Raw genomic sequence first — 12,744 nt, 5'->3', positions numbered from 1 at the left:
GTTGTTGCAGCCACTGTTTCAATCCATATTGTTGAGGGTCTCCCTTTTTTCACTAACCTTCTACATTATTGCACAGGCAATCTACTTCCATAGTGATACTGCCTTGGAAACCCAAGGAGGGGTCGCTATGAGTCGGGTCCGACTTGACGGCTCATAACAACAACAACTTCTATATTATCAGGCATGATGTCCTTCTCCAGGGATTGTATCCTCCTGATATGTGTCCAAAGTACATGAGATGAAGTCTCACCATCCTCACTTCTAAGGAACGTTCTTGCTATACTTCTTCCAAGACAGGTTTACTCATTCTTCTTGCAGCCCATGGTATATTCAATATTTTTTGCCAACACCATGATGCCAGTGCATCAATTCTTCTTCAGTCTTCCTTATTTTCTAGCTTTTGCATGCATATGAGATGACTGGAAATACTATGGCTTGGGTCGAGCACACCTTAATCCTCAAAGGGACATCTTTCTTTTTAAGACGTTAAGAAGGTCCTTTGCAACAGATTTGGTCAATGCAATACATCATTTGATTTCTAGACTGCTCCTTCTGTGGACTTTGACTATGGGTCCAAGTAAAACGAAATCCTTGAAAACTTCAATAGTATTTCCATCATGATATTTCTTATTGTTCTAATTGTGAGGATTTTTATTTTCTTCATGTTAAGGTGTAATACATAATGAAGACTATAGTTTTTGAACTTCATTAATATGTGCTTCAAGTTCTCTTTACTTGCAGCAAGCAAGGTTGTGTCATCTGCATATTACAGGCTGTTAATGAGTCTTCCTCCAGTTCAGATGCCTTGTTCTTATTATGAATAATATATCCAATACAAAGAAATAATAAAGTATGTCAACTTTCACTTTCAAGAAGCTTTGCAGTAGCCTTCTATTGATGTTGTTCATAGGGAATATTGCTTCTTTCGAAGTGGATTAATTGCCTTGGATTTATGGTTGTTGTTGAACAGAGTTTTACAACTTGGGTCAGAATAGGAGGGAGTGGCTGGGAAAGGTGAAGGGCTGTTTTGTGCATGGTCGGATATTTAGCAGCATCATTGGCCATACCCACTAGATGCCAGTAGCTTCCTATCAGTCATGACAATCCAGAATATACCCAGGGTAGGAAAATTGCTCCCTATTGTGAAATACTACTCTAGAGGTTTAGAGGATTTTGTTTTTGACATAGTAAGATTCTTGCTGAGCAGAGGTACACATAAAATAAAAGTTTATAAATAAATAACTCATAAACAGTGGGGAATTTAGGAACTGGCAGGCGCTTGTTTGTGTGCTTTCTCTACAGCTGTCAATGTGTGTTTTTTGGTAAATTGCACAACATTTCTAGATTTTATTCTTGATATCTAATCAAAAAGATAATATTAGTATCACACTAAAAATGTCATTCTAAAAGTTAAATGAGATAATGATAGGAACTGGTTAAGACACTGCAGGCACATGTTGTTGTTGTTGTTATTGTTGTTATTTGCTTTCGAGTTGGACCCGACTCATAGCGACCCCTCCTTGGGTTTCGGAGGCAGTATCAATATGGAGTAGATTGCCCAACCTTCCTTCCAAGGAGTGGCTGGTGGGTTTGAACCACCAGCCTTCTGGTACGCATATAGTGCTTAATAAATGTTATTGACTATATCTATTATTATTAGTGGCAGTACTTTTCTTAATGCATGTTAATCTTTATCCAAATGCAAGGCTATTTAATAGAATTGAAAAACAAAAACAAAATAAACTCACTGTTGTTGAGTTGATTCCAACTCACAGCAACCCCCATTGAGTTTCCAAGGCTATAAATCTTTATAGAAGTAGACTGTCTCATCTTTCTTCCATGGAGCAACTGGTGGGTTCAACCATTGACCTTTTGGTTAACACCCAAATGCCTTAACCACTATGTCACCAGAACATGTTAATTAAATGGAAATCATGTAGTAAACATTGTAGTCAGCTCTTGTTTTACTTATTTAACTATCTGATATTTCGTATTGTTGAACAAATAATTTTTAGTGTCTAGCCTCTTGCATTGTTTTAACATCTGCAGGTCTGTAGAAAGGGTGTATGTTATGTCTAACCTCTTCTAACTTCACAAATGGGAGGAGGGATCAAAGTCAGCAACCCAAAGCTGATCCCTATGAGGCAGAAGTGAGATGTGCTGCCACCCTGCAAACTTTTTACCAATCCCCACACCAGCCATTTCTCCCATGGCACTCTCTACTTCTCTGCTGTGTTCAATAATTCATTGCAATGGCCACACGGAGCTCACTCAGAGACAATACTAATTATTATGAGGTTTATTAGGGACGTAACCAGTTACAATTCAAGAACAGGATCAGGAATTCTTTTATCAGGATAGCCTCTCTCAGCCATGCTTGGCTCTCTCCGGCCTTCGAATCCTTGGCCTGTCCTTTGTCTTCATTGGGCAAGTGTTACAGAGCTCTTTTTTCTCTGCCAATAAGTGCCCAGCAAGGCATCCCACTCTGCCAGCAAGCCTCCTACCCAAAGGCAGTTAGCTTTCTTCCTTTGTGGGGCAGGAAGTCAGCACTCTGTCTCACGGTGGTCTCTTGATTCTGCTGTGTCTGCTAATGCTGTTTTTCTGCTACCACTTCTCACCATCTCTAGCTGTTTCAGCAGAATGTTGTAGCTCTCTCTCTGTCTCCTGGATTGAGGAACATCGGCATAGGGACCTGGAGTTCTAAGGATTTGCTCTACTCGTGGCTCTTCTTTCTTGATAGTAGTGAGATCCCTCTCTCTGCCTCTGGGATGGCTCTAAGCTGAGCAAGATGACAAACTGACCATTCTCCATTAGGCTTCTCTTCACTGTATTTACATTATTAGCAGGCTTTCAATCCCCTTTGTGAAACACAAGCACTTCACATAAGTATAATACCACCCAGTCATCTGGTGGGAGCCACAAAAACTGGCTATAAGGTCCATACCAAGTAATTCATTGTACCACAAGGTCATAGCATTTTAAAGACTTATCAAAGTTGTTTTGTATTTTAAGAATATCATAGCAAATCTGTTTTTTCTTCTCTCTAACATATATCTGCTTTGTTAGAATGGTATAGTCAAGATTTTTTTGAGATAATAAATAACTTTAAAGTTTTTCAAGTAAAATCATATAATGCCATCAATACACGGTGAGATCCTGATCTCTGAATAAATAAATTAAAAAAAAAATGCATTCAAATGCTATAAAGGGAGCAATAGTCCATCATTTTATTGGTTGCAGTTCACAGAAGAAAATTGAATTCAGAGCTTGTCAAGGATTCTGTTTGCCATGTCATAAACAAGATATAAATATAAGTGCCATGCATTTTAGGGGAATTAGCAACAATTGTAAGGTACTTCTTTTGTGCTCTTATTAATTAAATTTTCCTTCTTCCCATGAGAAGCGAGACTGAACAATAGAATATTGTAGGAGAGTGAACTGCTGAAAACCAAGGCCATGGTCTTGAAAACTAAATATAAGAAGTGTATGCTTGTTGTTATGAATTGATTTTCAGTGAAATCCTGTTATGCCATTCAGAATAGAGGACCCAGAGTCAAGGTTTGATTTCCAAGCATTCATTGCTTTCAATAGGCTTGGCCTTGAACAACTATAAAAGATTTATTTTTGAGAAATCTGCTTTTTTCTGACAAAGATGAAAATCTTCATTTCTTAAAAGATTATGGAAAATGAGGATTAAATTTACTCTTAAAGTAGCCATAGGGTATTTAGTTAAGTTTGTTACTACCAGGAAGTAGGCTCAAGGCTAGTTTGGCACTGACCAAGTAGTCTTCTACAGTAAAAAAAAATACTGACCACTCATGGACTTCTAACATCCATTCAACAGGAAAATAGAAATATGTATGAATGTAAAACATTTACTATTGGAAGGGTAGGAAGGAGGACAGGAGTTAATATAATATATAATATATTATCTAATACAATCTAGTACACAATATTCTATTGAGAATGTAAAATACAACATAATATTAAGTAACTAATAACCTATTTATAGAAAAACAGATCTATTATCCATGTTCTTAAATAAACCTATGCAGATAAATGATAAAATGTTATTAATTTGAATAAAATTTGCATAAAAGTGTTGATATTTTGCTGTAGACATTGAAGTAAAAATTGTGACATATAGAATAATGATTGCATTTATGTTTTAACAAATATACAGTGACAAATGATACACTGAGCTCTGGTAGCATAGTGCCTAAGGCACTTGACTGCTAACCAGGAGGCTGGCGGTTCAAACCCACCAGCCATTCCTCGGAAGGAAGATGAGGCAATCTACTTCTGTAGTGATACTGCCTCAGAAACCCAAAGAGGGGTCGCTATGAGTCGGGTCTGACTCAACGGCACATAACAACAACATACTATACAACACTAGAGAATAATGTAGAATCTGCAAAACATTGCATAACGTGGATGAACTTGGAGGACATTATGCTGAGTGAAATAAGTCAATCACAGGACAAATATTGTATTAGTTCATTATTGTAAAAAGTCAAAGAGAGGTTTATATATGGAAGGAAACTTTGTTGGTTACCAGGGGTGGGAGGGAAGTGGAGGAAACACTGCAAAAATTAGAAAAAATAATAAAATAAATATATAGTGACAAATGAAAATGTCTTTATAATCTGTTGAACATTTTAGTGAGTCAGCATGCCACAGTTAGCTTTGAGGAGCTCTGGTGATATAGTGCCTAAGGCATTTGACTGCTAACCAGAAGGCTAGTGGTTCAAACCCACCAGCCATTCCTTGGAAGGAAGACTGAGCAATCTACTTCTGTAGGGATGGTGCCTCAGAAACTCAAAGAAGGGTCACTATGAGTTGGATTTGACTCAATGGCAGTGAGGTTTTTTTTTTTTTTTTTTGTATATTCTTTACACAAATGAAAATACAATATAGTTTCTTAATACCAGAGTACTATTTGCTGAAAATACATGATTTCCTGAGGAATTTGAGGAATTTATTTTTTTCACACAAGAAATAATCATGTTTTATATATTTTATTTTAAGTACTATGGTGTCAGGAAAATATGAGAGACGAAAAATACTCCCTGGGGATAGAGCAAACACCAGCATAACTACTTAATCTCTATGTAGTAGAAAAGAAAAGAATCTTCTAATAACATGTTTTCACTTTTCTAATGCACTAGGCTTTTAACCCAGTTGCAGTCAGAATAGTTGCTTAAAGAAAACTTCCTAAGTAAAGTCTACTTACAGATTTAAATGGCAAAGAGGAAAAGAGAGAATGAGTGACAGGTTGTTTGTGTGTAAATACAATGAAAGTGTCAGAGGAAGATAATCAGATCCAAGAAATGACATGAACTCTTTTTGAATGGCAGGTATTCTGCATTAGTTTTATTATTTGCTCTGCATATTGCTCAATTATTTCAGCATTATTTATCCTGAGTCATACTAATAGCATAAAAATGGAGGACTGTTGGACACCTTCCTAATTCTGGATGAGCTATTTCATTTTACAAGATTAAGAAGGAAAAAAGTGTGTTCATTTGGGAATACCCAAGTATTAAATACATTTATTAGTATAATTCACAACGTGGTTCCGAAAAATATCACCAAATAACCAAGGAAAGTCTAGATGAATATTTTATTCATGCTTTACATTTTTAGCATCTTTCGGTGTAAATTTGGGGAAGAAAAGATTCACTAGTGCAACGATTTTGTCTACTTTCTATTTTTCATATTCTAAGGCATTGGAAGAGTATAACTGAATAAATGACTGTTACTCTAAAATTCTGTGAGGAAGACCTGGTGACTCATACTCTCTTTATAATATCAATCTCTTGAAGTGCAATTCTTGGATTAAAAGCTGCATTTTGATAGATAAAACCAAATTGTTTCCCAAACAGATTGTACTAATTTTATCTCACAGCAAATGTTTTGAATTTTGATTTCTAGTTCTAGATGTCCAAATAAAGATTGTGACTTAACAGGATAATGATTGCATTCAAAAGTCTTTATAAATGTACAGTGATAAATGGAAGTATCTTTCTTCTCACATCCTGCTACACACTATCTTCAAACTTAATAATCTTTGCTAACCTGTGTACAATACAATTTTTACATTCTAAGCAAAATTTCAAATCAGTTCAAGTGCCTATTCTGATTTTTTTTTTTTAAATGTGCTTTGCTCATTTGTAAACAAATAACTGTTATGGAAACCATTTTAATATCTACCTTATTAATGGTTTATCTGGGAAAGGGAATTTTCAAAAAATATAAAGTGGAAATTTTAACATATAACCAAAAAACCCAAAACCAAACTCACTGCCATTAAGTCATTTCCTATTCATAGAGACACTACAGGACAGTGTAGAGCTGCCTCATAGGATTTTGAAGGCTGTAAATCTTTATGGAAATAAACAGCCTCATCTTTCTCCCATGGAGCAGCTGGTGGGTTCAACCCACCAACCTTTTGATTAGCAGCCTAATGTTTTAACCATTGTGCCACCAAAGCTCTTTTATAAAAGTATATCACCACGATAATAGCACTATTTCATAACTTGTTTCCCAATATGTCAAAGTATCATTTACAATTAGTATATCAGAACCTAATTAATAAAACAAAGAAAAAATAAAGGTAGCCTCAAACACAAATAAAACTTAATTAATATTAATTAGATGCTGGTTGTTTCTCAATGTGAATTAAAAAGTCAAGGAAATTGAAGAGATTGAATAGACTGAGTATTAATGAAGTCTCTGGAACATAAATAAACCTCATTATTTGCTGCGTCAAATTTACTATAAAATTCACAAATGTTTAAAGAAAAGTAGAATGTCTCTTGTTTTCTCTGATTTTTGTATGTTAATATAAATATTCATGAATAGTGAGTATCAGTTCAAGTTATCTATGTGAATATAAATTTTCACATAACTAGCCACTTACTGTTCATTGGATCATGCTTTTGAATATGAATTCACTGGTTTCTCAGATTCACTGTAGACCTGACCCAGCTCATGAATATTCACACATACACACTGATCTTTCTGAAAGTAATCACATCCATAAAAATGAAAATCCTGTTAGTTTTCAATAATGAGAACTGCATTAGGATGCTGGTCCCAGAACACTTTTACAATCGCCTTGTTTTTATTGCTTTCCTTTTTGAAGAAATTATATCCTTCAAAATAAAACCACACATACTGTGTATCTTTTTGATAGAAGAGCTTTTCTATTTCACCTTTAGAAAATCTTGTGCTCGACTTAACCATGTATTTAATTTGTTTCCTTTATTTGCTCTGGTCACAGAAAAGAACAGAAGAAAGTTAAGCAGTATTGCCAGTCTTTATCTTAAGCATATTTCTGATATTCAAGTTTTCCATAGATTTTCAAATGGAGGGTGGCCCAATCTGATAATCCGTTGGCAGCACATTACATATTTTACATATGAAAAGAAAAAAAAAAAAGAAAGGAGATTATCGATATCATCTTTTTGTAAGGTGAATATAATATTCTAAGCCAATTAAAAATTTAATATGTTGGACTTAGGATGCTGTGATCATGGAGGCCCTTAATTATGAATTTTATACTATGTTAACCCGTATTATATCGATTAAAATGGATACTTCTCTTTCATTAAAATGATCTGGCCCTTATTAGCACTATGCTTTATTTATTAATTGAATTAACCGGGGGTGGGGGTAGAGAACCTGTTCATAACTGCCCCCCCCAAAAAAAAAAAAACACAGTGCTACAGAGTTGATTCCAACTCATAGCAACATGACCATTTAGGGCAGAGGAGAACTGCCCCATTGGGTTTCCAAGGCTGTCATCTTTACAAAGCAGACTCCTACATCTCTCTCCAGGACAGATGGTGGTTTCAAACTAGAAGAGCTGATGGTTAGCAACCAATTGCTTTAACTGCTCTCTCACCAGGGCTCCTTATTGTTCATAATGGTATTGACAAAGTCTCAGGTAGTTTCTACTTCAAACCCTGACATTATCAAGCTTTCAAATAAATTCCTTTGTCAAAATGTTTGCCTTTTTTTTTTCTTGTTTAAAGACAGTCAAGCTATGATCAATAGCAAACATTTTAACTCAGGTAATAGGGTAATAGACCAAATTATGTTAGTGTATCACAAAGAATTGTCAAGAGTAGGTAAGAGCTGTTGTCAAACCACACTCTGAGGTATTCTATAGGCTTCCTCAGAGTTGCCCCTGAATATAGGGAAGAATGCCTCCCACCCCTCCTCAATCAGGAGAGTTCTGCTATTACCTGCTTTATGTGTGTCAACCCAAGAGTGGTTTTGTCCACCAGGGGACATATGGCAATTTCTGGAGACTTTTTTTTTTTTTTTGCTTCTCACAACTGGAGGAATGGTACTGGCATCTAGTGGATAAAGGCTAGAAATGCTGCTGAACATCCTATAATGCATAGAACAGCCCCCACAACAAGGAGTTACCCACCCATATTGTCAACAGGGACACCATCATACACAAGTGTGTTTGAGAAAATACTTTCATGTCTAAACCACTGGTTTAGAGCACTTCTATACACAAAGTAACTCAAATGTGCAGTATTATTTTGCATGTAAATGAAGACCAAGCCCACCAAATCACTACCATCAAGTAGATTCCAACACATAGTGACCCTATAGGACAGAGTAGAATTGCCCCTAAGGGTTTCCAAGGCTGTACATCTTTATGGAAGCAACTGCATCATCTTTTCTCCCATGGGGACACTAGTAGGTTCAAACCAACAACAATTTGATTTTGTTGTTGTTGTTATATGCCGTCGAGTCAAACCCGACTCATAGCGACCCCTCCTTGGGTTTCCGAGGCAGTATCACTACGGAAGTAGGATTGCCCACCCTTCCTTCTGAGGAGTGGCTGGTGGGTTTGAACCGCCAGCCGTCTGGTTAGCAGGCAAGTGTCTTAGCCACTATGCTACCAGAGCTCCCAACAATTTGGTTAGCAGCAGACAAATGTCTTAACCATTGTACCACCAGAGCTCCTAAATGAAGGCATAATCGGTTATTAATTACAAATGTTTATTTCTTTTTTCTTTCTTTTTGGCTAGCAACAATTGTGTTAAATGAACTCAACTGGACAAGTGCCTTAGATGATGTTTTCAAAAAAAATCGAGAGGAAGACCCTTCATTGTTGTGGCAGGTGTTTGGCAGTGCCACAGGCCTGGCCAGGTATTATCCAGGTAAGTGCTTTCTGATTCAATAGGCATCAGATGAAAGTATTGACTTTGATACTTTTGAGGACACTCTATTATCTTCTCCTATAATGGAAGAATGTGACAGTTATATCATACTACTTTTTAAATGAAAGAATATCCCTCCTCCCATGGTTCTATATTCATCAAAATTGCTTTAATCTAAAACATCCAAAAAGTGACTGGAGTGGTTGGTACCTGGAATCAAGTCAGGTTGAAGGGAAACCATGATCAAGTGTCCTTTGGCATATACCTGGAATGAGAGGTTACCATGAATCTTAAATCATGCTAAGATAACAGTCTACCTGCTCAAGCATGGACATAGTTAAGAGTCACACTAGAGAAATCAAAATGAATTTTAGAAACTAATTGAAATATTAGCTAGGCTCATAGTCTTTGTGTTTACTGGATAAATGAGAGTGACTTTCACCACTCATGGAGCTAGTTCATCACATAGCTAAATATGTGCTTATCAGAAAATCAGTTTAATTTATGAGTTCTTTGCTTTAGAAGTTCTCCATTGATTTATATAAATTAACTTTAAAGCTATTAAACCTGCTTTCAAAAGCTATAAACTTTGGTGAATTCTTATGCATCATAGAAACTGTAGATACAAAGTACTCATTTCACCTATTAATGTCTCCCAAAATTGTTCCAATTATTGCAGTAATTGGGTTTGTAATTAGGAATCAGTGGCTCATTGAAATGCCAATGTAGGCAGCACTTATTCTTTTTAGATAATTAGCCGCATTAAAAAAAAGGAAAAAAAAAAAAAACCTTAAAATTTACTTCATCTGCATACGACATTTACTCAGTGTCTTATTAATCATTTATTCTTTCTTTGCACTACCTCATTTGTTCATTTCAAAATCATGGAAATACAATACAGACTACTAATGTATCTTGAGTTAGTGTTAAATAGAGCTCTGGGAGACATTTCCTTGTTATATCTGTTAGCATTTTGCTTGAATGAAACACAGAAGAACATGGATACATTGTATATGTTACTTTTTTTTTCATATAGACAGCCAGTTGTTCTTAAATTGTGTAACACATTTTGAATAATATATTAATAGTATTTTAAATACCAAATAGCAGATGACAAGAGAATCAGAGAATCCTTTTTTAAATGAATCATGAAGGGAACATTTGATAGATTTCTAGACATTTTGATGCAGAAAACGGTATAACAATTAAGCCTCCCACCACCTGTCTGTCAGATTGTCATAATGTGGTGGCTTGTGTTTTGCTATGATCCTGTAAGCTATGCCATCAGTATTTCAAATACCATCAGAGTCACCCACAGTGGACAGATTTCATTGCAACTTCTAGACAAAAACAGACTAAGAAGAAAGGCCTGGTGATCTACTTCAGAGAATCAGCCAATGAAAGCCTTATGGGGCACAGCAGAACATTGTCCATCTCACTTACTTTGGACATATCATCAGGAAGCATCAATTGCTAGAGGAGGGCTTCATGTATGGTGAGGTGCAAGGTCAGCAAGGGCACAGGAGTCCCTCCCTTAGTGAGACGAATTGGCACAACCACCAAAGCAATGGACTCGGACATACTGACAAATGAGAGGATGACACAGGACCAGAGAGTGTTCCATTTAGCTGTACATAAGGTCTCCATGATTTGATGTTATCTCTATGGCAACTAACAACAAAAGCAATTCAACAATTACAGTATTTATAGCAGTATTGCTTTCATTGATCAGTTATCTTCAAATAGGCCTGATTTCTTTCAGGAATACCTGAGTGGCTCAAATAGTAAGCACTCACCTTGTAGGCAAATGATGATATTCCTGATTAGACATACGGCATTTCAACGACAAATGAATTTAATACATTTGTTTATGACTGTGTAACCAAACTTTAAATTGAAGGAATTAACCTGTTTTCATCCTAATAAGATTAAAAGTCTAGTATGTTAGTTCAGATCAGAATTAGCTACTAATCATAGGAAATCCAAAACAATAGTAACTTAAAACACTGTGGAAGTTTGTTTCTAATTCATGTAGAAGAATATGAGAATGATAAAGCATGGAATCAGTAGAGAGGCTTCACAGAGTGGTCGGAGTCCAACTCCCAGTTTGTTTCTCTGTCATCCTTTTGTGTGACCTCCTCTTCAGGGTCTACCTTTGCTACTTTTACTCTTTGCAAGGAGACAGAGAACAGTACTCCCTCTCCTTATAAGGTTATTTCCTGGAAGTTCTCAAGGCATTTCCTCTGGCCAAAGTTCCATCATATGGGCAGTTACCTTCCAGATGGTCATGTGCCCAGATGAAAAACAGGCCTGTATTATGAAGTAGGGAGCTCTGGTAGCATGGTGCCTAAGGCACTTGACTGCTAACCAGAAGGCTGGCAGTTCAAACCCACCAGCAATTCCTCAGAAGGAAGATGGGGCAATCTACTTCTGTAGTGATACTGCTTTGGCAACCCAAGGAGAGGTTGCTATGAGTTGGGTCCGATTCGACGGCACATAAAAACAACAACATTATGAATTAAAAATGGGAGAGTAGATACTGGGAACAAGCACATCTCATCCATCGTTACCATGTACAGATTTATGTTTAAAAATAAGTTGTTCGAGCCCGTAGACACTCTAAATTAAAGAGCCAAAACTTATACATCTTTGAATTTATATAACCATAAAGAGCATTGCATGATTAAATGTCAAATGAAGTGGACAACTATGACAGTAAATTTATCGCAGAAGATAATTATGGGCTAGAATCATAGGAGAAAATTTTATTTTTGATTGAAAATCAAGTCAATGAAGAGAAATAGGCAAAACTTTTCTGGAGGAAACAAAGGCAGGAAAATAAAAACACAGGGATATATCTGTTCTTGTCCTGGCTCTCAATTCTTTACGATATGTACCTAGTAATGGAATGGCTGGGTCAAATGGTATTTCTAATTCCAACTTTTTAAGGAATCCCCATACTGCTTTCCACAGTGGTTGTATCATTTGATGGTCCCACCAACAGTGTATGAAAGTCCCAATTTCTCCACATCCTCACCAGCATTTGAACTTTGCTACTAGTGCTGGGGCAAGATGGTATCTCATTGTTTTGATTTGCATCTCTCTAATGGCTAATGATCATGAACATTTCTTCATGTGTTTGTTGGCTGCCTGAATATCTTCTTTGGTGAAGTGTCTATTCATGTCTTCTGCCCATTTTTTAATTGAATTATTTGTCTTTTTGTTGTTGAGGTATTGGAGTTTTCTGTAAATTTTAGAGATAAGTCCCTTGTCAGATATGTTATAGCCAAATATTTTTTCCCGTTCTGCAAGTTCTCTTTCCACTCTTTTGGAAAAGCCTTTGGAAGCACCTTAACATTTAAATTTTAGAAGGTCCCATTCATCTAGTTTCTCTTCTGCTATTTGTGCATTTTGGATTATGCTTGATAATCTATTTGTGCTATATATTCTTACTGGCATCGAGTCACATCTGACTCATAGCAACCCCTCCTTGGGTTTCCGAGGTGGTATCACTACAGAAGTAGATCCCAAATTTGCCCTTAGTTTTTCCTTGAGG

At 36.3% G+C, this 12,744-nt stretch overlaps 1 protein-coding gene across 1 annotated transcript in view; it reads left to right on the top strand.

Annotated features, from left to right (window-relative positions):
• The window catches only part of CACNA2D1 (calcium voltage-gated channel auxiliary subunit alpha2delta 1), a 635,761-nt gene that overhangs the window by 465,023 nt on the left and 157,994 nt on the right, over positions 1–12,744 (top strand). Inside the window, exon 7 of the mRNA XM_042781442.1 lies at positions 9,057–9,188. Within this exon, the coding sequence (XP_042637376.1) occupies positions 9,057–9,188 (132 nt within the window). The remainder of the gene's footprint in view (positions 1–9,056; positions 9,189–12,744) is intronic.

The sequence above is a fragment of the Orycteropus afer genome, unplaced genomic scaffold (genome assembly GCF_000298275.1).
Source record: "Orycteropus afer afer isolate SDZICR_OR568_19922 unplaced genomic scaffold, OryAfe1.0 scaffold00007, whole genome shotgun sequence".
In the NCBI taxonomy this organism is placed as follows: domain Eukaryota; kingdom Metazoa; phylum Chordata; class Mammalia; order Tubulidentata; family Orycteropodidae; genus Orycteropus; species Orycteropus afer.
This window is presented reverse-complemented; position numbering and strand designations above follow the sequence as displayed.